The sequence below is a fragment of the Anopheles arabiensis genome, chromosome 2 (assembly GCF_016920715.1).
Source record: "Anopheles arabiensis isolate DONGOLA chromosome 2, AaraD3, whole genome shotgun sequence".
NCBI lineage: Eukaryota > Metazoa > Arthropoda > Insecta > Diptera > Culicidae > Anopheles > Anopheles arabiensis.
The window spans coordinates 69,118,305-69,143,327 of NC_053517.1; the positions used below are offsets into that span (position 1 = coordinate 69,118,305).

The 25,023-nt window shown below is 43.6% G+C and overlaps 3 protein-coding genes across 3 annotated transcripts; all 3 read left to right on the top strand.

Annotated features, from left to right (window-relative positions):
* Nucleotides 1-608: 608 nt before the first annotated feature.
* On the top strand, nt 609-10,131 carry LOC120899864 (catalase-like). Its single transcript, XM_040306153.1, is given in 3 exon segments — nt 609-842; nt 8,309-8,598; nt 8,600-10,131. Coding segments are annotated over 3 exon segments (1,512 nt in total). The 5' UTR covers nt 609-788; the 3' UTR covers nt 9,768-10,131.
* A 1,022-nt stretch (nt 10,132-11,153) lies between these two features.
* Nucleotides 11,154-20,608, top strand: LOC120899856 (deformed epidermal autoregulatory factor 1). Its single transcript, XM_040306141.1, has 5 exons — nt 11,154-12,550; nt 16,810-17,491; nt 17,605-18,117; nt 18,356-18,591; nt 18,672-20,608. The coding sequence occupies exons 1-5, from the start codon at nt 12,482-12,484 to the stop codon at nt 18,840-18,842; spliced, it is 1,671 nt and encodes a 556-aa protein (XP_040162075.1). The 5' UTR covers nt 11,154-12,481; the 3' UTR covers nt 18,843-20,608.
* A 1,322-nt stretch (nt 20,609-21,930) lies between these two features.
* Nucleotides 21,931-22,785, top strand: LOC120896861 (mitochondrial pyruvate carrier 2-like). The gene is made up of 3 exons (XM_040301354.1): nt 21,931-22,113; nt 22,232-22,272; nt 22,361-22,785. The coding sequence occupies exons 1-3, from the start codon at nt 22,029-22,031 to the stop codon at nt 22,589-22,591; spliced, it is 357 nt and encodes a 118-aa protein (XP_040157288.1). The 5' UTR covers nt 21,931-22,028; the 3' UTR covers nt 22,592-22,785.
* Nucleotides 22,786-25,023: the final 2,238 nt, after the last annotated feature.

A 25,023-nucleotide genomic window follows, 5' to 3' on the forward strand; every position in this document is an offset into this window, starting at 1 on the left:
AATGCACAATTACGGAAACTACATTATTTTATTCAATGTTCATCAGGATATTGCATTAATATTGAAAAACGTAGTCATACGTTATAAGCCCTCAAATCGCTAACTACCCGGGTAGCTCGGTTGCCAGTAGCTCGGTTGCCAGTAGCTCGGTATGGGTATAGCAAAACATTATTTTAAAAAACAAGTTTATTTTACTAAAAAAAATAAAAGAAAAAAAATCAGAGAACGATGGCTGTGTTACACACACATTCCAAATTTCAAGTCAATTGGATTCCTAGAATCAGAGAAATAAGCAATCAAAATCGTTTTGGCTACCCTTGGTGCCTGAAACAGGGTAAAAAAAAATTATTCAATTTATTTTTTTCATTTTATTTACGTAAGCGTTCTGGCAGTTTTGGTTTTGGCGTGTGAAGAAAGGTACCATATGTCCAGTCAATGGATTAATTGAAATTAAATTAAACTTCAATAATCAATCAATAAAATCTGTATAGAATACTATTTGAACCACCCTGTAATACTGACCGGATGGTTCTTCGTTGTCGGAACGGATCGTTCCGGAGCTTTCATTGTTCCACCAACTGTACATCTCCAGCTTTCAGTCCTCTATAAAAATAAGTCAACAGTCCGGTTATTTACTTGAAATTGTTTCACGCCAGACGAACGTCTTGGTAGCGTCCAATCGTGTTTTGTGTGCGCTGTACTGTGCCTTCTAGTGATATTTTAATCACTGTTTTAGCAAAGCGTTGACTCCAGTGTGCCAGTGAAAAGGAAAACAAATCCCATCAGCAATGTCGCGCAATCCGGCCGAAAACCAGCTGAACGCATACAAGGATGCCCAGAAGGTACGCAAACAGTGTCGACCAATTCGACCGTGTATGGGTTAACCTATCGTCGTACCGCGGACCATGACCGTACGAACTTTGGAACATGTCCAATAGTGCTGCTTAGCAGCAAGTAAATCGTCCACAAAAGTCCAATTTCCCGTTCGATGGGTTTGGTTGAGTATTTCATTTCGCTTCCACTTACCCATATGCGCGGCCTTTTCCAAAACAGCGTGTTGCTGAAATTCGACCGTAAGGGTGATCTTTATTCATTCGGTGCTGATTTTCGATGGCAGAAAGTAATAGAATGCAAAACCGCACGGCCTTTGGCCAGCATCGCCATACGAAAGAGCCTCAAACCAGCACCACCGGGCGATCAAGAGCGCAGTGACTTTGAGTAAAGTGTGGTACGAATCAAACTGCGCAGCGAAGCCGATAGTAGTAGTATGCTGGAATTAAAAACTGATCCGATCGGGGGAAATAAAAAAAATATATCGCTCTTGCGCGTTGTGTGAATTCATGAATCTTACGTGGTCTGATGGCATTGAACGTTTACCTTGACCATCTGGTAAATATTTTTTGCTGGTGTAAAAGAAGGGAAAAGGCTTCAACCTGACACGAAGTAGCCACGACATTGAAAATAAACTCGAGAAAAGGAAGTAAACTAAGTTTGTAAAATCATATTTACCAGGATTTCGAACGTTGTTTCATATAAAAAAGTACTGTTTGGTTTACATTTTTGCGAGACTTTCAAAACCATTTGCTGTAGTTGCATCATTCAGAGCAGATTTTTTTGTTTGACCAGAACATATGTAAATAGATCCATCACAAGTGGTTGTTGCATCTGCACATGATAACGCCATTTTCAAATATTTACAAAGCTACTCGCTGCAATGGACGTTATAGTACTAACGGCCAAAGTCCCCCCACCCGGCAAAGCGCACACACAGGCCTTCTGCTAGAACTGTCGATAGCATGATTTGCAAAATTAGCAAACCCAAGTCTGTGAATCACTTAGCGGGCGGGCTGTCTCTTTTCCCCCTAATCCCTCCCTCCCTACTACCACGCTAGAATAGTGTAGAAATAAGTTCCGGTTCGACGATATCTTTACCGAAGGATCGTTTACAACATGCAAAAACATAATCAATAGAAAAGCCGATACGATGCAACGCTGCCGCCGTATGTTGCAATTGCGCGGTAATAATTTTCAAACACCCCCGTTACACTTCGATTGAGCAGATCGCTGGCGATATTCAATTAATCGTTTGGGTTTGTACAAAGGAAAAAAATATCATAAGCTGATTTAGTTAGATGATTCGATTATTTGGTTAACCTTCAAGAGGGTAAAGCAGTTCCTTGCCATTGATCGAAACGGAACCACAGTCAGAGGGGCGGAACAAATAAACTACAGGGTTGTGAAATTGCAAGGTTGAGGTTCTAAATAGTTATTCGATCGTATAATTAGTTCGATACCAGTGGCTCGTCATTTTTGTGTAATTAATTAAAAAAGACGGTTTTCCCATCTGCACCTACAGCCGCTGCACTTCGTGCGCGGCGAAAAATAATTTGTTTGATGCATTTATGCAGCTGATTAATTATTGTTCAGTTTTAATAAATCATTCGAAGCTTATCGTTTACCACCGCATCACATTGGGAAATAGGTGCGAAGAGAACATTTTATTCTCGACTACTGGGGGATCAGTGGATACAGCGAGGCGATGATAATAACCTTCGTTCGTGCTTGCGAGCACCACTCATTACATCAACCACATTACATGTCCGCTGGCAAGCACCCTTGGCCGGAAAGATTGTTTCTCACCGGCAGCATTCCAGCCGCTGCAAGACAATTGTAATCAATTAGCAACGCAGGTCACAGTTTTCTAAACTGCAAATGTGTCTTGCTACTACCTACTGAGAAATTGCAGCTCTCCTGCCGGCTGTAGAGATTCCTTTCGTAACCCTGTTACTTTTATTCTTTGTGTAAAAACATTGAACTACATCTTCTCACAATACCCGTTTCGTGTGACCATGATGCTGATGATGAATTTGTCTCCAATCGAATGACGATGAGTGATGTGACAGCTATTATATCGCCATAAAAACACGCACCGCCTGCAAACGACCGAACCGAAAGATAATTATTTATGCACAGCACTGCTGATGGTTGAACGGCGATTAAACGGGAGTGTTATTTTTATGCTGTTCATGAAGTCATTGCGATCGGGTGATCTGGTTGAAGTATAATTACGCTCCACCGGCTATCGCGATCGAGCGCAATCGCGCTGTACGTGAGCATTGCAGGAAGATGCATCGCCCACAGCATGTCCAAGACACTTTGAGTCTTTTAGCGCCCAACGGCCAAACGTTTAATCGGGTAACATATCAACCTCACCCCATCCAGACTTTTGATGGTTTAGCTACCAAAGTCCTTCTCGTATCGGTACGTGACCGAGGTATAACCGGGGGGGGGGTTGTTGTGTGCGAGTCCACTTTTGATTGTGTACTGCAAGGCCCATTATCGCACCGGGCGATACAAGATAACGCGCCATTTAATGAGCAGCAGCCCTCGCCCATCCAGCAGCCAGCCCCTCTTAAGATCGTCGATTGTCGGTAACGACCTGTCACATAACACCAAGGGACCAGTTACCTTACTCCGCCTGTAACGGCTGTGTGGAAGGTGGATATTACACCACCAAGCTAGAACCAACAAGTCAGCAGTACTACATCAAATTAACAGCTTTTGCTTTCTTTATCAAATTTAGGACAATTGCTTAGGGCTTTTGAGGTACGGATTTTATATGCTCCGGATCTTGACACATAGAAGACGAACGATTTTGCCCCCTTTGCCCACCTAACTGATAACAGCTAATCTACTGGTTTTAGTAGTGGCGAGGGCGAAGGTGTCCTGTTCGTGGGAGAGGAGTTTTAATTACTCGGCGTTGACTGCAGGAAGACAAACAACGACCGGGTGCCGGGTCAATAGGTCAACCTCTCGCCGACAGCTGGTGATGCAGTAATCTTGTGAGCGAATTGATACAAGTTCAAATGTGAAAAAGTGTATAATACGCATGAGTTCCTACTGTTTGGTAATACCGAAATTGAACGTATCTTGAAGGTTAAGATGACTTATCACTTTGCAAAGGAAGATGTTTTGTCTGGATCCTCCGGTCTTTAATTATGTGAGCAACATCTCCGTGGGGTGGTAGCTGTTTCGTTTGAATTAAATTGCAAAAATTAACAATTGCATTGTCAATCAACAACAGTTGGTTGATTTGTAATCTTCCGAGCCAAAAGAAAACACCTTTCAACTATCAGTACCAGCACAGGAGCGAAATGAGTTTGTGTTTGGTTTGCTGCAATTATATGTTTTTTTTTTGTTTACTTTTATGCCACTTTAACGCTACTTGAATGAATGTGAAAACAAGAAGTAAAAATTAACTTAAATTTTTTTCTTACTTGAGGCTTTCTTTAAACCATTCAAAATGGCAGCTAGAATTTTACAAGACTCATGCACATTTTTGCCGTTTTCTTGCTTTGTCCTATTCTTACGCGTCACTTTGTTCGCGGACTGACCGCGACTTTGAATCAACAATGATAATGAGTTTAAAATTATCAATCGTCCGGCATGCGAGGCTATTATTCGTTCCAGTGGTTGTGGTTGTGCTACCGAAACGCGGTCATAATAGTAGTAGTTAACATTTGCGCAGTTACTCCGGGTGTCAACCGCAACATACTTGTACTTGCGGTGTATTTGTTGCGATAGTAAACATATTTTTCAAATTTAGAAGCTAATAGACACATGAAATTTGTACCGGTGTGTACAGGGCGATGTTATTGTTGAGCAAAATATGTGTCACTTAGTGGGAACGAGTAAAAGATCATGCGCGCATACTGCAACTGCGACAAGGCCTAGGCGTTCTCCTTGCATTGCTATGCATCCTAAATACCACTGGATAAACTTCAAGTATAAATGCGTTAAAACGAGTTTTGCGCTCAATTATGAAACAAGGGATGCAAGACTGTCCAGAAGAAGTTGATTGTACGACGTTTTACGTGTATTTTTTTTTGTAAAACAACTAGCCTGTTTTGGATTAAGATGATGTAGTGCAACATAATTTAGTAAATTGAAATATATCAGCCTACATTGAAATTAGAACTTTCGAATGTACCTAGGATTAGGTATTAATAGTTATGCATTTTAGTTGCATTCTTATACAATACATATTAATAAATACATTTCTTTGTTTTGAAGTGTATTTTTTATTTTAATCGACTCAAAACAATAGCAGTACGTGGAATGTACTAAACAAAAACTCTCCAACAACTCCCGCCGGTTAAATTTACAGAAATTAATTACATTGCTCATACGCAAAACCTTCGAAGTGCGCCTCTGCGCTCGCCAGACAGTGAGAGGGGAAACTGTTTACAAGCGCAAGCTCCAGTAACTTGAATAATTGAACCCCGGCAAACCACCTATGCAGTTCGTAATCAAAACCAAAACAAAAAAAAGTGAAAAATTATCCATTTTTAACTGCAATAACAGCTACTCCTTCTCTTCCACAAGTCGCCCGGACTCATAGAGATATTATGCGTGACCGGTTTGCGTGTTTTTTTTGTTCCTATTTTTTTACTGATCGTAATGTCGTGTGGATTTTTGTTGTGGCGCTCCTTAGGGGTCGGCGATGTCTTAAGGTGCACCGGAAAATGGAAGAAACCGGTACTAGACCTTTGTTTTATTTTTTCCAGTGCGTCTACCTTTTTGCTCTTGTGGTAGCGGTTGTTCCCAAAAGATGCTTGTCCTCTTAGTAAAAGTGTTGGATGGTTGGTTAGTATAGCTTTCAGACATTCGACGATATAAAAAAATTAAACCCCGAGTTAAAGTTCGTAGTGATTCAGCAACAATGTCAAAGAGTTGGTGTATGTTTCTAAGCCCCAACAATTCTGACAGTCGATAAGATAATTCGTGTAAAAATTAAACCTCGTCTTCAGTCCTCAGTTCTACCGCACAAAACAACCGTTGTTTGCATGCCTTAAGCCAGTTGGTGACCTTTTTGAAGTGTCCGTTGGTCGTCGCTTTTGATAAGATAAAGCTCAATCTATCTCTCTCTTTCGATTCAATGAGGTTGCATTTGTGTCAGTAATCAACGCCGAGCACACAAACGCAATCGGCATTGTTGCTCATTTTCTTCTGCACACACACCAGAACCTGAGTGGTAAACATGTAAGATTTGTTTATTATATGAAAAGAAGCTTTCTTTACTTGTGTAATCTCCAGTGGGCTATCTTTGCGAAGCAGTGAAGCTTTTTCATTCAACTTCAAGCCGTAATGTCGTCAGTGTTTCTTTCTACCCCATTATAGTGCAATATTTTTCGGCGATTACACGTACCCCAATCGACTAAGCTTCGATAAGATTTGGTGGGTCCGAAGCATGCGATATCAGCCGGGAATGTGAAAACTCGTTTACAATCGAGCCAATAACACTGGCAACACCAGCTAAAGCAAATATTTGGAGTACTTCTTCGTAAAAAATCCCTTTACTTTTGTGAAATTGAAAAAATCGATAATGTTGGATAAAATAATTGTTTAACTTTATGACATATACTTTGAGAGTGATGTGACCCTCTTGGTATGTTCCAGATCATGCCAATCGCACGCCCCGATCGCGTGGTTGTTCTGCTGCAAACTGCTCTTTTTTGCCAAACTGTAATCGAACGAACGTAAACGGGGTGCTAATTGTATCGCTCCACCCCAATTGCTTATGTTAACTTCTTAAATAATCTGCAAACACTCCTTCTTCAAGGCCGAGCAGACGAACCAAGCCGATGCACTTTATGTAGCACAAACGATAGCACAAACACAAAGCGGTGTGGTAATATGTTGCAAAAAACACACACATTAACGACGGTAGCACTATTTGTTCCGGTGTCCAGTCAAGGTCGAATTTAAGTACCACCTGCAACGATCCACTTTAATGTTTTACTCTAGAAACCGTTGGCCGTTCTAGTCTAAATACCTATCGTTTAGTGCATTATCTACTCCCCTCTGATGCATTTCACCGCTGGAGGGTTACAAAGAATGCTACCACTGGTGCAAATGCAATCATCCGGAAGGTTTGTGCTAATTGGCTGGGTAGCTAAGAGTCTCAAGTGGCATCATTGTCCTATTAGTAAGATCTACTATACAACGAGTTATGTTGTTGTGTACATTTAACAATACACACAGTTTTCATTCAACAGAAAAATACGCCTCAATTCATAATAAATGTGTTACTATATGCTATATATGCTTCATGTATGCTTAAAAGCTTTTCCCAATCATTCCAATAAGACAATTGTATATTTGAATTTTGATTGATTTTGTGTAACAAACTGGTCTGGTTGCAACTGATTGAAACTATTCCAATTGCTAGTAGACATTGAGCGCGAAACATTCGTAACCTTTCTAGCATTTTATCTAAACCACATGATGCCTTCCCCAACAATATATCCAGTGAATGGCTGTGCTCTTAATACTCTTGACCATCGTGTACCCCGCATTCGAAAGTCACACGAACTCTGGTCGCCTCGTGCCGACGAACCCACGGTTTCGTCGCGGTAACACACCTGGAATTTATCTGGGTCATTCGGGGCTCTCTTTTTTTCACGTCTGGTTTTTACTTTTCACTTACTAGCGCTCCGGTTAATCGTGCATTTAAGCTGATGAACTGTACATGATCGTAGCATCGCTCGAGAAAACATGGAGTTGATTGAACCGTTCTCTTCCCTTTCAACCCCCATTGCCGATTGTTCATGCGAAAAAGGGGCATGATTAGTTGATTAGAAGGATGCGTGCGAAAATGGAGCGAAAAACAAGACATTTGGAGCATGCAGATCAAGCCATGCGATGTGTTCATGATCGTTGTTCAGTCGTTTGAGGGCGGAAAAGGTTTATTTTTATTAATATCCAAAGAGCACAGCGACAAAAAAAGTTTATAATGTGAAAATGGAGCGAAAAACAAGACATTTGGAGCATGCAGATCAAGCCGTGCGATGTGTTCATGATCGTTGTTCAGTCGTTTGAGGGCGGAGAAGGTTTATTTTTATTAATATCCAAAGAGCACAGCGACAAAAAAAGTTTATAATGTGCTTTTGTAGCACGTGATTGAGTTGCATTCACAATAAGCAAACGTCGATTGTGATCAATAGCTATGAGGCTTACATCGAATACCATTGAATCTTTAAAAAAACCGAACCCAGAATCGTAGACTTCATAAAGTGCCTTGGTTTTCGCTATGCATAACAAGCATTAAGTAGTAAGATGGCAGTAACATTGACTTCCTGATTTTTTTACGTCGCCATCGAACTAGGTCAGATTATAGAATGTACCCGTGCACGCAATTCGTGCGCCGCACATTCGCTTTACCTTGACGTCCAAGAACTGGTCGATTGTTACGTTCTGATTAATAATATGTGTGTGTGTGTGTTTTCGTTCTCATATATCTTTACAGGATAAGGTGACGGCTACGATGAGCCATGGTGCTCCTGTCGGTACCAAGACCGCCTCGGAGACGGCAGGCCCGCGCGGTCCGGTGCTGCTGCAGGACGTTCACCTGATCGACGAGCTGGCCCACTTTGACCGTGAGCGTATTCCGGAGCGCGTTGTGCACGCTAAGGGTGCCGGTGCGTTCGGTTACTTCGAGGTTACCCACGACATCACGCAGTACTGTGCCGCCAAGCTGTTCGAGAAGGTTGGCAAGAAAACGCCACTAGCCGTACGCTTCTCTACCGTCGGCGGCGAGCGGCTCGGCCGATACGGTACGCGATCCGCGCGGTTTCGCCGTCAAGTTCTACACGGACGATGGGGTGTGGGATATGGTCGGCAACAATACGCCCATCTTCTTCATCCGTGATCCGGTGCTGTTCCCGAGCTTCATCCACACGCAAAAGCGCAACCCCGCGACGCACCTGAAGGATCCGGACATGTTCTGGGACTTTATTTCGCTGCGACCGGAGACGACGCACCAGACGATGTTCCTGTTCTCCGACCGGGGCACTCCGGACGGTTACCGTTTCATGAACGGGTACGGTTCACACACGTACAAGCTGGTCAACGCGGACGGCAAGCCAGTGTACTGTAAGTTCCACTTCAAGACGGATCAGGGCATTAAGAATCTGGATCCGGCCCGTGCGAACGAGCTGACCGCCACCGATCCGGACTACAGCATTCGCGACCTGTACAATGCGATCGCCAAGAAGGACTTCCCCAGCTGGACGCTGAAGGTGCAGGTGATGACGTTCGAGCAGGCCGAAAAGGTTCCGTACAATCCGTTCGATCTGACCAAGGTTTGGCCGCAGAACGAATTCCCGCTCATTCCGGTCGGTCGCATGGTGCTGGACCGCAACCCGAGCAACTACTTCGCCGAGGTGGAACAGGCCGCGTTTGCCCCATCTCACCTGGTGCCCGGCATCGAACCGTCGCCCGACAAGATGCTGCAGGCGCGTCTGTTCGCTTACGCCGATACGCACCGTCACCGCGTGGGTGCCAACTATCTGATGCTGCCGGTCAACTGCCCTTACCGGGTGGCGACCCGCAACTTCCAGCGCGATGGGCCGATGAACTGCACCGACAATCAGGGCGGCGCGCCGAACTACTTCCCGAACTCGTTCAGCGGTCCGCAAACCTGCCCGAGGGCGCACAAGCTGCAGAACACGCCGCTGAAGCTGTCCGGCGACGTTAACCGGTACGAAACGGGAGATGAGGACAATTTCTCGCAGGCGACCGTGTTCTACCGTCGCGTGCTGGATGACGCTGGCCGCCAGCGCCTGATCAACAACATCGTCGGACACCTGAAGGATGCGTCGCCGTTCCTGCAGGAACGTGCGGTGAAGAATTTCGCCATGGTTGATGCCGATTTTGGCCGTCACCTTTCCGAGGGACTGAAGCTGCGCCGCACGGCCAATCTGTAAGGTGGAAGACGATCGACGCGGAAGTAGCAAAGCAAACATTCGGTATCGTTCAACATTCTATCATGCACCGGTAAAGAAGCAAACAATCATTACGTTGCCGCCAGTGGGTGGAGAAGCGGCTCAAGAAGCTGCCGGCAATAGTTTTTGCTTAGGATTTACACCAGCTAGAGGGAAAGGGGGCTTATGTTATTCTGTACTTTTGATCTTCTTTTCTTTGTATTTGGCATGCAATTGCTTAGACCCCACGTAAGTGCATCCGAGTGCAATATTTCCCAAGCGAGTGCCAGACGCTCGTGTAATTGTTATTTTTGTAAACAATTTTATCAATAAAATCTAATAAACTCTTATGATTTTATAAAAATAATTAAAATTTTTGGTTGTTCGATGCGAAAACAAGCACTAATATCCCTGAGCGGATTCTACGCTACACTTGGGAACTGGTGCGCCGGAAAGGACTGGAATGAAAATTGCCCTCCTTGCTATGCGCCTGCAGGTATGCGATATGTTTCCCATGTTTCTAGGTTACTCGTTATTACTGTAGCCCAAATTAAATAATATATATTTGAGGAAATGCATCCAAAAAAGGTAAGAATTTACGAAAAATTAAAATAAACATATAAACTGCATTCTGAGTCTCAAGGTGTATGATTACAAATCATATAAATCAACAGATACGTTTTTTAAATCGCCTAAATGTAGGCAATTCGATATACGCACTGTGTTCTTTCGTTCCACTGTGGTGGATTTTCCGTGCATTTGAACTTGTCGTATATTGACAGTTGATTTTGACAGTTCTGCTCAGAGACGTTTATAATGTGAAGGTACGGTCATCTTTGTAATTTGTGCAGATTTGAAATAAAAGATACCCTTTTTAAAAAGGTATATTTAGTTAATTATTCATTCTAAAATAATTAAAATATTTTAGACATATCTAGTACGAATACTGATTGTTTATATAAACTACGATAATTCGCTTTGCAAATTGCAAAATGTTAGTTTATTTTTCACAGTGTTTTTTTTGCATATGCAAAATATTTTAAAATGGTCTCGCAAGTAACCAAGTTTGTACCCCATTATTGTCAATAATAGATTGTCATTGGATATAGCAAACTACATACTGTATAAAGCAAAATTCTTTTTTTGTTAATCTAGGTATTGGTGTAGATAATATAATTTATAACTTAATGCATAATTTAAAAAAAAAAGAAAACCAAAACAAAATAATAACTAAAAACAATCAAATTAAATTGTAAACTCAAAAAAATATAGATTTCTCACACTTATTTTCAAAAGTTGAATAATTCGTACAAAACAACTAAATCCGATTTGCCAGCGGACCGATTTCAACTGCCCGAGACCATTGTGCGATGTGTCCGATTGTGTGCGCGTGTGTGTGTGAGTGGTTGTGTGCGTAGAGGGTGAAAAGTCGCAGGCAACAAACAGCCAGGCTCTAGTGTAGCTTTTGCTTAGACGGACTTTTTTTTCGTGGGTAGTGAACGGCAATGTCGAAATCCATTCGTTCTGTGCGCATTGTGCTGCAGATTGTTGTTGATTGAAAGTGTAAAGTTTGTCAAACGCGCGCCGAGCAGTGTTTCAGCCACCCGTGTGTATGCGTGTATGTGTAGCAATCGTCCGGGAGGTTTGCGTTTGCCTCTCCGTGCCATTGTGACTGACGGAGCGTTTTGTGCGTCGTGCGCGCGACACTACCAACGAGAGGCCCATCACTTTCCTGTGCCCCGAAGCCTGTGGAAGCCAGCCAGCCTGCCCTCGCACACCGGTGAATGCTGTGAAGCGTCCGCTGGCAAAGTCTACTCCGTTGGTGCTTTTGTAGCGCACGATTGTCCACGCGCCAGCATCGGGAGAGAGAGCGCCGCCCGAAACGCACACACACGCGCGCACACACGCGCTTACACGCACACGGCCGTGCAAGGGCATAGATCGGGCCAGACTAGCAGAACCGAATTGGTGTGTGGCAAAGTACCCGCGCGCGCGTTCGCTCATCGTCGTCGTCGTGGTCGTCGTCGTTGGCATTCGTAGAAGTGAGATTATCGGTCGTCGGTTGGTCGATTCGGACGTTGTCGCTCCGCTGAGGGCGCGCAGCAAAACATAACACACAACGGGGCTCACACCACTATTCCGCACCTGTGCCCTTTCCGCGCGGTAAAGTGCCCCCTCCCCTCCGTCGCCGACCTCCTGCTCCTCGCCCACGGGAGGAGTCCCTTTTAGTTTCTACGCATACACATACGCACGCGCCCCACAGCTAGCGAGAACTCCACCAGGCGGCAGCAGTAGCAGCAGCAGCAGCAGCAGTTGGCAGGCAGGCGCACACAGAGGAGAAAACTCCACCGTCATATCCCGTTGGCCGTGTATCGCCGTCGTTTTCGTCGGCGCTTTGTCCCCCGTGATAGCACAGGATCAACATCCGAGGACGGAAACTAAATTCCGCTGAAAATATCTCCGTCCGCGCGCGCTAGACAGCAGCATCGTCATCATCGGTTCGGCCGACAGGCTCTGAGGCTCTCGGTTTCGCTTGTCAGCCAGCGTCGGTCGGTCGTCGTAACACCGAACGAACGGGTAGCGCGGGCCAGCCAGATTCGGTGACAATCATCATCCTTCGCAGGTTTTGATTGTCCTTGTTGGTGTAATCCACCCCGCCCACTCTCGCTCTCTGCCCTCCGTCCCTCCTGCGACCCGGGGGTAGACGCTAGACTTCAATGGATTCGGAGATTCCGGAACTTTCCGACGAAGCCGAGGAACACGTCAAACTCGACAACGGTGATGAGGTAATGTATAAATCAGTGCAAATGCTATTCCCGTGTGCACGGCTGTGTACTGCTGCTGTTGCATCCGTGCTACGATTCCTGCCTGACCCACCATGGGGGAAAGGTAGGATGGGGAAGATGTATGTGTAGTGAAAAAAGAATCGACGTACCAATAGGAAAGTGCCATTTCTCTTGTTTGTTGTTCTGTTTGTGGTGTCGCGCCGCTTTGACGTACCTCGTTGACAGTTGCATGTTTTGTGCATGTTCACTGTGATCACAAATTGGTGCGAAGCTTTTAGTCTCACGTCCAAGTATGCGACGCCACTGCGGACTATCTACCGCGTGCTAGGTTTAGTGCGTTTGTGTAGGAGGATGATGGAGCGGCTGGAGGGAGTAAGTGTCCTCTGAGAACAGAGCCTCATCCTTCCCACACCATTATCATTAAGGGGCTTGTAACGATACGCTTGCCAATCGGTGCCAATCGTAGCCCAGCGCAACAACAACAGCAGCGGACAGAAGGTCCGCACTACTCCCGCCACTTCTAGCCAATAGATCCGCGCGTAACGTTGCTTGACAACAGAGACAAAAACAACAACACAAAAAAACCGACCGACCATGCCGCCCGATCGGGCCAGATCGATCGGACGGTGTTGCCGAACGGAAGGGAACGTCCGAATATGTCGGTCAAATCTCGGCAGCCGTAGCTGCAAAGCTTCACCAACAGCAATAGCAGCAGCAGCAAGCAGCGAGAGGGCAAAAACGCGAAAGGCGAACGAACCACACCACACCACGCGTGTGTGTGTCATCGGAGTGTGCGGCTGTGTGGCCCCGAACGAGCACCGCACAAGCACACGCACACCAGACCGGTCGCGTATGCACACGCAATCCTCTCCCTTTAGGTCCCTCTCTTGACACATCAGCAGCAGCAGCATCGAAACTGGTCGATTCGGTTTGCCGCGATCGTTTCGTGCGTTGCCGTTCGTTTTTTCCCTATCGCGGCCGACATATTTTGGGACAGCATCGACACTTCCCAACTGGAGCCGGTCGCCGGCAGTAGCTGCAGCAACACGGCAACAGCAGCAGCACTACGCACGTCGACTGGTCGCGATTTGCTGCTCGCAGTCGGAAGAGGGAAACCATGCGCCCACCACCTACGCAAATGCATTCAATTTTTCGACCGCCTAGCACCGCTGCTTGTGACGTAAGCCACACACTATGTGTGTGTGAGAGAGTACTTTGCACAAGACTGAAGATTCATGAAAAGGGTATGCATGGAAGCGAGGCCCTTTGGCGTTACAACTCGCACCTCCAGGCCACAGCGCTCTACGCGATTGACCAGAATGGTTTGATGGTTTTGTGTCAACAACAGTATTTTTCTATGCGCTAACCCATACCACCAAAGCGCTGGACCGATTGAAACTCGTTGTAATATTGGCAAAGCAAACAATGCTCTTTCCCAGAGCGTCTCCGGAGCCCAAGGTGCGCATGGATTGTGTCTGTGTGTGTGTCTGTTTGTGTGCACTATATGCGTGTGCGCACAAGAGAGCACAATTTTACAACAGTTTGCTATGATGCCTTTGAGCAAAAAAAAAAAAACAGCTAAATTACACCAGAAGCACAAACCACCATCGCTATGTCGTGAGGCCATTTTCCACAATCACACATAAACACAATTACCGCGATTAGATTGAGTGCGGTTGTTTGGTTTGGGTATTTGCGTTTACAACGAATATTGAAATAATAGTTGCCATAGCAATCTTGTAAAACAAAGGGCCGATTTTTAAATGTCACTCAAATAATTGACGTTTGCTGCAAACATACTCGATTGTGCTACCAGGCTACCTGGGTGTTCCTTTCCCATCCACAGTCCGAACTGCAATGGAAGAAAAAGGGGACAAACGTTAGGAAGAGATCGGTTCCGATCTCAACATCATCATGCACCAGCCGACGTCAATACAAATACAGACGCACGTACACACAAACATACTCTCACACACGCTTTCAATAGAGCGCACGAAGCATTATCATCCACCTATGGACCGCTAGAAACTGGCTGTTCATATGTTCATATGTTCAGGCGTATGTTATGAGAGTAAGTTGATGTCCAATGGAAACTTTCGTCGTTTCCCGTTGCTTTACCGCTGCGGATGGACGAAAGGCGCATACACAGCCTGATGAAACCAGAACAACCCCGCTGGCGGACTGGTTCTGAAGCTGGAACGCGTCCTTTGACTGACGCGATCGGTCTCTGGCGATAGAAGATCTCTCGCTGGATCATCGCGCCAAATACCCACTCCAATGCATTCTGTGTGGAGTGTTTTCCGTGTGCTCTGGATGACTTCGTTTATTTTGCTTCCTCCGCGCTGTGCCGTCCCCTGCCGGTATACCCTTGCCCGCCAGATCTGACCGACAATCCATGTCGGTGGGCTTGGCCGTTCGGAAATGGTCGTGCAATGTGGTCGGGTCGGGTCGGTCGGATTTCGCTTTCTGCCTACGTTCGTTCCTTTCCGCTTTTCGGGCGGCCGTCGGAGGGTTTGTTTACGTTTTTTTATCGCCTTCGGTGGCAGTGCGTCTAGATATTGCATCCCCTACCCCCTGAACGGCGCTAGCCGTTCTTCTTAACCTCTCCCTCTCCAAAGAAAGAAGAACAAAAAAGAGGAAAACGAGCAACGCGCCAACCCGAGGTACTCTGTTCCGTCTCACCGTACCGACGATATGACAACAAAACACACCTTGTCGGACGATGGGTCGGGTGGCTCTTTACCACGACCACCGTGACTGGCCGAAAAATCGGATCCGGCCTTCGGGACTAAACAAATTATGGAGCCTTTCCCAGCAACAGCAGCACAGACCCAATGGTGGAGTGGGGCAGGGAGGGGATGGTTGGTTGCTGTAGGCCTTCGGTCGTACCGGTTCGATCGGGACCGTGTAGCGACACACAAGCACGGCACAGCTTCGGCGTCGCGTCCATGTGTTCACTCGGCTTTCGAGATTGGCTCCGCCAGCCAGATACGTTTCCAGCTGATCGCACGAAGAACGCAAACGTACGTACAGCCCTCCCGGGTTCGTGCCATAGATTGGCCGCCACGAACCCGGAACGCTCTCGCACATCATCATCCACAAGGCGAGCATCTTCAAACCGTGCACGCGGTACGCACATGTGCACGTGGCTTGCGCCACAGCTCGTCGTCTGTGCCCGCGCGATAAAGCGTGCAAGCCGGGCGCATTCGCACCAAATAAGTACAGCGACACACACGCTCACCGGCGCGACGATCTTTTCTTTCGCAATCGTTGTTATGAATCACTCGACTCGTATGGTCACATATGTGAGTGTTAAAGGTCGGTCCGATCGTCAAACACCATTGCAAGCGGCCGCCGAGGAAGGTGAACGAAAGTGGAGCACATTTTGGGCACATTCAAGGCCTGCCTTGGTATCGAATCGGACGCGTGCTCATGCAACGTAGAGGAATCCGTTATATTCGACAAGCTATTTTCGAGAGGACGCTCCGTTGCTGCAGCTGCTGCTACTGACGCTGCTGCCCCTGCGGCGGAGCGGTGAAAAGAGAAGCGTTGCAGCCAGTTGCAGCCGCCGCAGCCATGTGCCATGGCTTTCATTTTTAACTTGTTCTCGATAGTACGAACGTTCGAATCGGTCTATTTGTTTTTAGTTGTCTTCAACCCACAGTCACACGCGGCATTCGTCGTGTGGCGAAAGGCTATTTACTTTCACTTCCAAGCATTTATCTCCTCTCGGTTTGTGGTCCGACAATCCTGGTGACGCTTGAAGAGAAATGGTTTGAAGAGAATGCAGAGGGTGCTATACATGCGCAGTACGAGCTTGCTTGCTTGCTTGCCGGCATAGGGTAGGGAATACGTGTTCGATTGAAATAGAAATTGGGCGCTTCATTGAAATACGCGATGAACGGCATTCTTATCGATACATGTGCAAAAATGCATCCTAATGTAGGTATGTTGATGCAGCACACTATTCAGATCGTCTAGTAGAATATGAGGCAGATTGATGCCATACATGTTATTCTTGGGAATTTTGGACAATTATTAGAGATGCGCCCTGTAAGAAATGGAATATGCCAGATTATGCTTGTTCCTATTTAAAAAAAACTATATTCTTTGGTTATAAATTCGCGGAAAGAGAACAAAGCAGGTTAATTGTTTGCTCTGATAACATAAATCCCACATTCCCGGAACTAGTGAATAAAAACTCAAACATGTCCTTGCTGAAATTCCCCATTCAACTAATGTTTTCCTCTATTCCTTAGGTTGCATTGCCTCCGCGCACACGTTTAGTTACCACCACCGACGTGCAACAGGGCAATACGCAGGTAGTGCAGGTGCCTGTATCCCTGCCAGTCGGTACACTTATCGGTGGCGCCACGTTCAACGTGCTCACCACTGAGCAGATACAGCACTTTAAGCCAATGATTTGCGTCGACAACAACGGGTTCGTCTCGAGCAGTACGGTGGTCGGCGATCTCGGTAACGAGCTGAAACCGACCCATATCGTCATTCAGCAGCAGAGTTCCTCCGACAACCAGCAGCAGGACGATTCGGGCATGGTTGAAGGCGGTCAGTCGCAGAACAACTCCCAGCAAAGCTCGCAGCAAGGCGGCACGCAGGAGTATCGCGTCGAGAGCAACAGTGCCCTGGCGAACCATTTGGCTAACGTGGAGGTGCTGCAAGTGCGATGCAAAACCACCACCGGTGAGCTGTACAAGAGCCGCCTGGGATCTGGCGGCCGGGGGAAATGCATCAAGCATAAGGACGGCTGGTACACGCCGAGCGAGTTCGAAAACATTTGCGGCCGCGGCTCGAGCAAAGACTGGAAACGATCGATAAGGTACGGTGGGCGTAGTTTGCAGACGCTTATCGATGAAGGTATCCTGACGCCGCACGCCACCAGCTGTACCTGTTCGGCGTGCTGCGACGACGAGTCTGGCGAAAGTGAGTATACGTACAGTGATAGGGGCATAAGTAGTGATAGGGAGCGATGCTTTTGAAGCATACTCGTTTGAACAAATGACTAAAAGTACATGTTTCTCCTTCTGCCATTTCAGCCGCAACTGGACCGGTGCGTCTGTTTACACCTTATAAGCGTCGGCGAAGGAACCAAAGTGAGCACGAGTCGCCACAGCTGGATAAGAAGAAGCGCATCGTCGTGACCAGCGGTACGACCACCTCGGTTGGCGGGAATGCCACCAGCACATCGGGCAGTAACAGCACAACCCACACCAACAATGCCATCATTAACAGCAATAGCGCCGCGACCACTACCAGCGTGGTGAACAATTCCGCCATAAGCAATCAGCACCAGCAGGTAGCTGTACAGACGGCACAAGTGCATGCAGCTACCCGGCAACAGCTACACCAGGCGACGGCCACAATAAATGCAACGCCCATCATTACCAACAACACGAGCACCACAACGACCACCACGACCGTGAAGGTCGTACAGCAGGAACAGCAGCAGGAGCTGCAAAACGAATTGATCACAACCAAAGAGGAACCGTGGCAGACGCTAACCGAGGGCATCGACACAACGACGGAATTCGTGGACCAGCAGACTCAATGTAAGTTAGCGTCATCGAGAAGGATATTTTTTAATGATTTACATGAAGGCACTTTTTGGATAAACGATGGAATGCGATTGAAAATATGTAGAAGCACGTAGCGCATTGAGTTAATTGAGTCATTCTGCTCATTCCATTCCACAACATTCCGCTTGCAACAAACAGCACAAACACCAAATAATTTCTGACTTCACTCTTATTAATCACAACACGTACCATTTTTTTTTAATTCTTACAGTACTAGCGGAAGCTAATTTACCTTTCGAAAGAATGAAAACCTTCTGCACACAGCTGACGAAAATGGTGCAGGAAATGCGAAAGTGTATTGTGGAAACGCAGGAGCATCACAACCGCCAGCTAGAGTGCATGCAACGGGAACGGGATGCCGCAATACTTACCGTGACGCAACTCGAACAGGAGCAGAACATCAACAGCAACTGCATTCCTCCGGGATCGATTCACGCTAACAAAAAGGTACAACTCGCCACCAAGCGGCTGCTGGTCGACCGAAACCAACTAATCCCCCACAATTTTTCCTTTTCTCATGTGTGCAGTGCGCCAACTGTAATCGTGAAGCGTTGGCCGAATGCTCGTTGTGTCGAAGGACACCCTACTGCTCGACGTTCTGTCAGCGAAAAGACTGGATCACGCATCAGAACGAATGCGTCCGGAGCACGCAGGAACCAACGCACCAGATAATGCTAATAGTGGACGAAACGCAATAGCCTTTAATGTTCTAATCGGGCCAACCCGAGAGGGTAAAGCCGCTTGTTCGACGGACAATCGGCTTGCTTGGCTCCGATGACGGACTTAGGTCATAATATCGCTCCCCACTTACGTAAAATACGTAATTCCGGTAGCAGATGTGTTGGACAGTTCGCTAGCTCGTGAAATATTTTATACACCATTTTCACCAGATAGCAAACAGTCCAAAACAAGTGCACCGAAGGACAGTTTAAACCCGGTTCGGAATCGTTTTCACTGGCTTACGGGATTTGTTGATTGTTTTACTGCTTTAGCTATTTTTACACTTGTTTTTTTTATTAGTTTTAAATTATATTACGTTTATTTGTTTTCGTGGTATACTTTCACGAATCCGTAGTGGCGAATGTCAAAATGAATTTTTCAGCGGTACAAAGAGGTCAATCAAATGCTATACTCGATTGTCCAATCATGTACAGAAAGAACCAAGACTTACCTTACTTCAGCTCGTCCTTGGCAAGACATAGCAATAGTGACACAAATTTCAAACACACCTAAAGTACGACCACATACGCACGTACAATGAAGCGATTGAAATGAAATCACGCGATTGAAATAGGCTCCTTCATTTAGAATTTTTTTCTCATGATTCTGTGGTTGATGTAGGAAAGGAAGTAATTCCTTCCTGGGAAGTGTATAATAATAACCCTAGCTGATGTACAGTGCGTCTATTTTTATTGCAATTAGTAATATTATATTGTATTATTACGTGTATGTTTTGTTGTCTTAGGTAAATTAAATTCAATCAAGTGTATGTATTGCTGTATATTTAAGTAGACGGAAGTATCGTTTACGCAGGGATTCGTGCAGATAACGTACAAGAATGAATTATTTTTAAAAATATTTCTTCAATTTTGATATACTAATGCAAATATACTAAACTTAAGGGTAATGCGAAAAAGCAAGCTCTAGCGAATGTAGGCGATAATGTACTTCCGATTGTAAAGACTTTGGTTGCAATTTAAATGAGCATAATTTTAGAAATATCTAGGATTAGTATATGTAATTTAAGAGAAAATAATGAATAGATTCGATCGTGCAAGGGTGTATGTAAGAAACATGTTTTAAAACCAGTTCTTTTGTCTACACACATGCTCCATCCCGATGCTGCTCTACATTATGGCGAAAAGGGTTTGAAAGACTGTCTTGTCGCAAAGTATACCCTGAGAGAGTTTTAATATTGCAGAATGTTATTGTTTTACCTTGATATTTTCACAAAAAAATTTTTATTATAATTTCAGCTTATTTCTCCTCCTCCCTTGGACCAATATAAAACTCATTTGCTTTCGTTTGGCGAAACAGTCGTTGATACTTGATACAGATACTATTTGTATTGACCATTTTGTCTTATATAATATAGCGAAGGGGTTTTAAGGGTTCTCGTAATGTTGGGACACTTTCTTGACCGTGTGGCAACAACTGGCCTCTACGGCACCCTTTTTGGACAGACGTTTGTGGAATCCAATAGGGGAAATTACAATGTATCTATCCAAAAAGTGTGCCACAGAGTCCAATTCCCGTGACATAAAGTTCACTTCCCGTAAGTAAGAGTCAAGAAAGTGTCTCAAAATTATGAGAGCCCCTGAAAACCCCGAGCAAGCAACAGTAGGGATCAATCCATTGAAACGAATGGTTTATGCGTTGGGAATTAAATACCATTAGTTGTTTCCTGTACACAATACATTAGCCCATTCAGTCAAGAACCAAAATTAAAACAATATCTTTCAAAGAGAAGAGCTGTTTTGGATAGCCGGATGATTAAAAAATCACACAAAGCCATTAGCAAACCTTTTCGTGCAGCTACACACAACACGTACAATGTTGCGTTTGTTTCTTCTTCCTCGTACTTTACTATTTTTAATGAAGCAACATTTCTAGTACACCTATCAGAAGAAATTACACTGGATGGTTAAGTGCATGCATACAATGTAAAACTGAAATTGATCGTAATTTGACATATTGGTGTAATTCTTTTAGCGAAGATTCTTTCCACTGTGTAGAAGCGTGTTAGCACTTATCAATGAATAACGACCAAACGAATGCGCAAACCGGCGACCGGATTTTCTGTGTGGCACAAGCATTCGTTAAACTTTAAAAACAATCTCTTTACATTATAAACCGAATTATCACAAACAACGGATGATTGGTTATGAGCAAATTTAAGCTATAGTAATAATTTGGCAATATTGCCGATTGAAGATGAAACTTGTGCAAGATTAAGCGACTAGGGGAAGGAAAAAAAGTAATGATATCTGTGTAAAGTGTGCAAAACAAAATCGGGTTTCCTTCCTTCATCTATGCAGTCTCGTACAATGAGTACACATTGTATGTAAACCATAGATGGAAAGATTTACTTCATGACGGTGTCTTGTGTATCGTGTGGTAAACGAAATTTTATACAATGAAATGCAATTATAGATGTGAATATTTGAATGTAGCGTGAACTAAGAACATTCATTTAGCTAAATACAGGATCTAAATTAGATTACTGGTGTAATTCTGAAAAAATAAAAACTTTGAGACACTTAAAAACGCATTTTACTATCTATTAGGTTCACTGTGTAAAGAAAACATTTGTGCGAAAATGTTTGTGGTTGGATTGAAACACTGTATAATTTATTTTATTTATTTTTTGTGTCAAGCGATTTTATGTTTTCGTTATTTGCTATAATTTATGCTAACTATTCAAATAAATAAGTTCAAAATTACGAAAATAATGTGACCATCTTTGTCAAACTTATCTTTTTTTGCTGGTTGTCGACCACTGCAATCAGCATAAATTTGACGATAGGTATTTTTGAATTGAACTACTAAATATATGTATAATATATATAAGTGCTACTCCCTGCTTCAAATTTAATAGTTCACGTTTATTAGTATATTATGTGATTTAAAAAAAAAACAAATTACGGTAATCCTTAATTTTATTTCAAAGAACACACATCGAATCTCCAATCGACGTCACGGAAGAGTGTAATCAATCTTACTTGCAGCATTCAACAGGCATTATAAACCCATGGCATGGTGTTTGTTGTTTTGATGTACGGAATGTTTTGGGAGCTGATAATTTATTTTTATTTCCTTTTCCCAGCAGTTCAGTGCGAGCGGTGCCAGTGTCCCTATTCTACCTCGAATCCAATCCCTTTACCATGTCGAAGCTTTACCACGGTGTCATCAATGTGGCCGATAAGTTTGTCCCCAACGCGTTGCGGCCCCTGTGGAACCACGCTGCTGGTAAGATTTGTTTATCCAACGCAATACGCAAGTTTATGTAACACTCGTGCGATTTGTGTTGATTTTTGGCACACTGCTAATTGATGCACTCCGTGCGGTTCCGTTCGTTTATTTACAGGACCGAAAACAGTTTTCTTCTGGGCGCCCGTCTTTAAATGGGTTCGTATGCGAAATGGCAGAGCTCGAAGCTTGTAGCAATTGTGCTGTGTTAGCCCATTTATTACTATTTCCTCTACTTTCTTTGCAGGGCTTGGTCGTAGCCGGATTGAGTGACCTTCGACGTCCTGCGGACCAGCTGTCAGTTTCGCAGTCCGCTTCACTGGCGGCAACCGGAATAATTTGGTCGCGCTACTCGCTGGTGATCATTCCCAAAAATTGGGGCCTCTTCTCGGTGAACGTGTTCGTCGCCGGTACGCAAGTACTGCAACTGTATCGCGCGTGGGACTTTTCGCGCAAGGCACCGAAAACCGCTGCCTAGACGAATACGCAAGTGCGAATGCCGTAACTGCGGAGTAATAACTCAATGTGAAAATCGAAGCAGTTTTTATAAAACGCTGCTATTTTTATAAACACTATTTCTGAAACTGTACAGTGCAGGTTTGATGTAAATGATATTAGAAGGTGTACAGTATAAATATATGCACAAAAGATAAAAACGATCTGTAGTAGAAACTCTTGCTTGAAAGATTAACGCTTTATTAATGAAAGAACGATTAAATATTTCATTTAAAAAATCATCCTTAACTTTGAATAATTTTTTAATTGAAAAACTTCAATAAGATTAAAATGAACTTTTTTATTTTATATTTGGTCGGTTCAGGGTTTAAGACTTTTATCTCAGAGTGTCTAAGTTTTACCAACCGTTATTCAATATTGTTCAATATTTACTTTGCCTTTTTTTAAATTGAAACAAGTCATAGCAGATCCGACTTAAAGATAAAGGAAAATAAATGTATAAAATTTTCTAAAATTCCTCCGGAAGCTGAAATTACAAATCAATGAAGATGTCATTTAATATGTTAGATTGGTTGCAGCTGTTAATTTGTTCTGCTTTTGATTAATAAAAAAAAATGGAAAAATCTATATTAGGAAAAAAGCGTTAACTACCAAATTGTTCTTTTGTTCTTAAGGAAAATAAAAACCTTCTTTCAAAAAAGTGGATTGGAATCTCATATTTGCACGTTTTTACGCAAACGTGTTCCATTTCCTCCTGTGGAACCTGTATTAGAGAGAATCCAACTTTAAATATTATATCTTCTTAAAACAAAAGACAAAAGCGTCGGTTGAATTTTTCAGAATTATTATTTTTTTTTCATTTGAAACGGTCGAAGTTTATGTTCCATAATAAGAAAACAAAACAATATTCAAAATAGATATTCCATTGATGATCATTATGCTTGAGCATTAGCAAGGACTGAATACCTGGTTGCGTGATATTTATGAATAAATCCCAAATACCTGTATAGGCTGACATGGACGGATAGGTCGTGTCCAGAAAAAAATAAAATTTTAATTTTAATTCATTAATAAAACATTGATAAAGTCATAACGGACTGCATTATAGGCTTTCGAGTGCCGTATGCGGCCTGCAGGTCGTAGTTTAAAGATTCCTGCTTTTGGTTATCGTTTCTTTATTCCGACAATTGCTGAAACAGCAGGTGCTTATCTCAATGGAATCGAAAAAAACCTGCTGTGAAGGAAATTTTTAGAAAAAAATAATAAATACATGAACTAGACAAAAGGAATGAAATGAAAATAGAATAGGTAAAGGTTCTGATATTCATGAAAACGCTGCTCTTTGTATTAACGAGAATGATGTGACCCATGTTCAAACATGTTTAGCATTTTTATATTATATTATTTCTTCTTATATTATTTATTCAGTTTTAATTAATAATTATTTTCAAAACTTTATCATCCGTTTTTTTAAACATATATTATATACTTAAAAATAGTTTTAGTCTGCAATCACTGCTTTAACTATAAAAATGTTGATAAAATACATGTTAAAATGATGTTGATAAAACGGGTTTTCAAACTACGGTCCGCGGGCAGCATGTGGCCCTTGGGAGTCTATAATACGGCCCTCGATGACTTTGATAAGGTTGAAACGGTGAGTATATTGTGTTGACTATTTTAAAGTTATTTGCGATACAATGGAACTAGAACTAGAACTAGAATATGCAAAAGATGTGTAAGAAAATGAGTTTTAAGTTGCGTTTAGTTTCTCACAGCTCTCTTATTGATAAGTATACGCGCGGAAAGATGGCGCCCAAGATGATGGGGCCTTATTGTGACACTATGTAAAATAGAATGCAGCAGTAAAATATTTTAAAATAAATAGTCACAACATAAATTCTTTTCAAAGCACGATTTAACTCTCAAAAAGTAACCATGAGTAGCCAAAGTAGGTCCAAATCAACTCATTTAAAAAACGAACAAGACGACGATTTAGCGTATTAGCGAAAATTAGTCTTAAAAATATACATCCTGAGCAAGCTTATATCACAAGCCATCTTTTATATTGTTTTAATGAAATGTAAAAATTGAATGAAACAATCATTATTGATCATTGTTTCCCATGGCTTGATTTCGAACATATGTAGGACATACACGCTAATCTGAAGCGTTGCAGCGTTTCTTTGGTATACTATTCATTCTTCCGGAATTAGTTGATAAATAAACATAAAGTAAATTGTTATTTTTGCATGCTACGGAAATAATATTATGATAAATATGACACACGCATCACCATTGGTGCTGTTTTTCAACAAAATAAATCTTTAGCTCATTCCTTTCTTTTTAACGCGTAAAACTCCATTTGAAGTTACCCTTCGCGAATAAATATTTGTTATCTTAAAGAGCATATCCCTTAAAATCGGGTGTATTGTCTGCTCATCATTAAAATAT

What these genes read in the sequence shown, in the direction of transcription:
- LOC120899856 (XM_040306141.1), top strand. Translation starts at nt 12,482, where the DNA reads ATGGATTCGGAGATTCCGGAACTTTCCGACGAAGCCGAGGAACACGTC. An exon ending in CGACGACGAGTCTGGCGAAA is followed by an intron (nt 17,492 to 17,604) that starts GTGAGTATACGT and finishes CTGCCATTTCAG; the next exon opens with CCGCAACTGGACCGGTGCGT. An exon ending in CGTGGACCAGCAGACTCAAT is followed by an intron (nt 18,118 to 18,355) that starts GTAAGTTAGCGT and finishes TAATTCTTACAG; the next exon opens with TACTAGCGGAAGCTAATTTA.
- LOC120896861 (XM_040301354.1), top strand. Translation starts at nt 22,029, where the DNA reads ATGTCGAAGCTTTACCACGGTGTCATCAATGTGGCCGATAAGTTTGTC. An exon ending in CCTGTGGAACCACGCTGCTG is followed by an intron (nt 22,114 to 22,231) that starts GTAAGATTTGTT and finishes GTTTATTTACAG; the next exon opens with GACCGAAAACAGTTTTCTTC. An exon ending in GGGCGCCCGTCTTTAAATGG is followed by an intron (nt 22,273 to 22,360) that starts GTTCGTATGCGA and finishes CTTTCTTTGCAG; the next exon opens with GGCTTGGTCGTAGCCGGATT.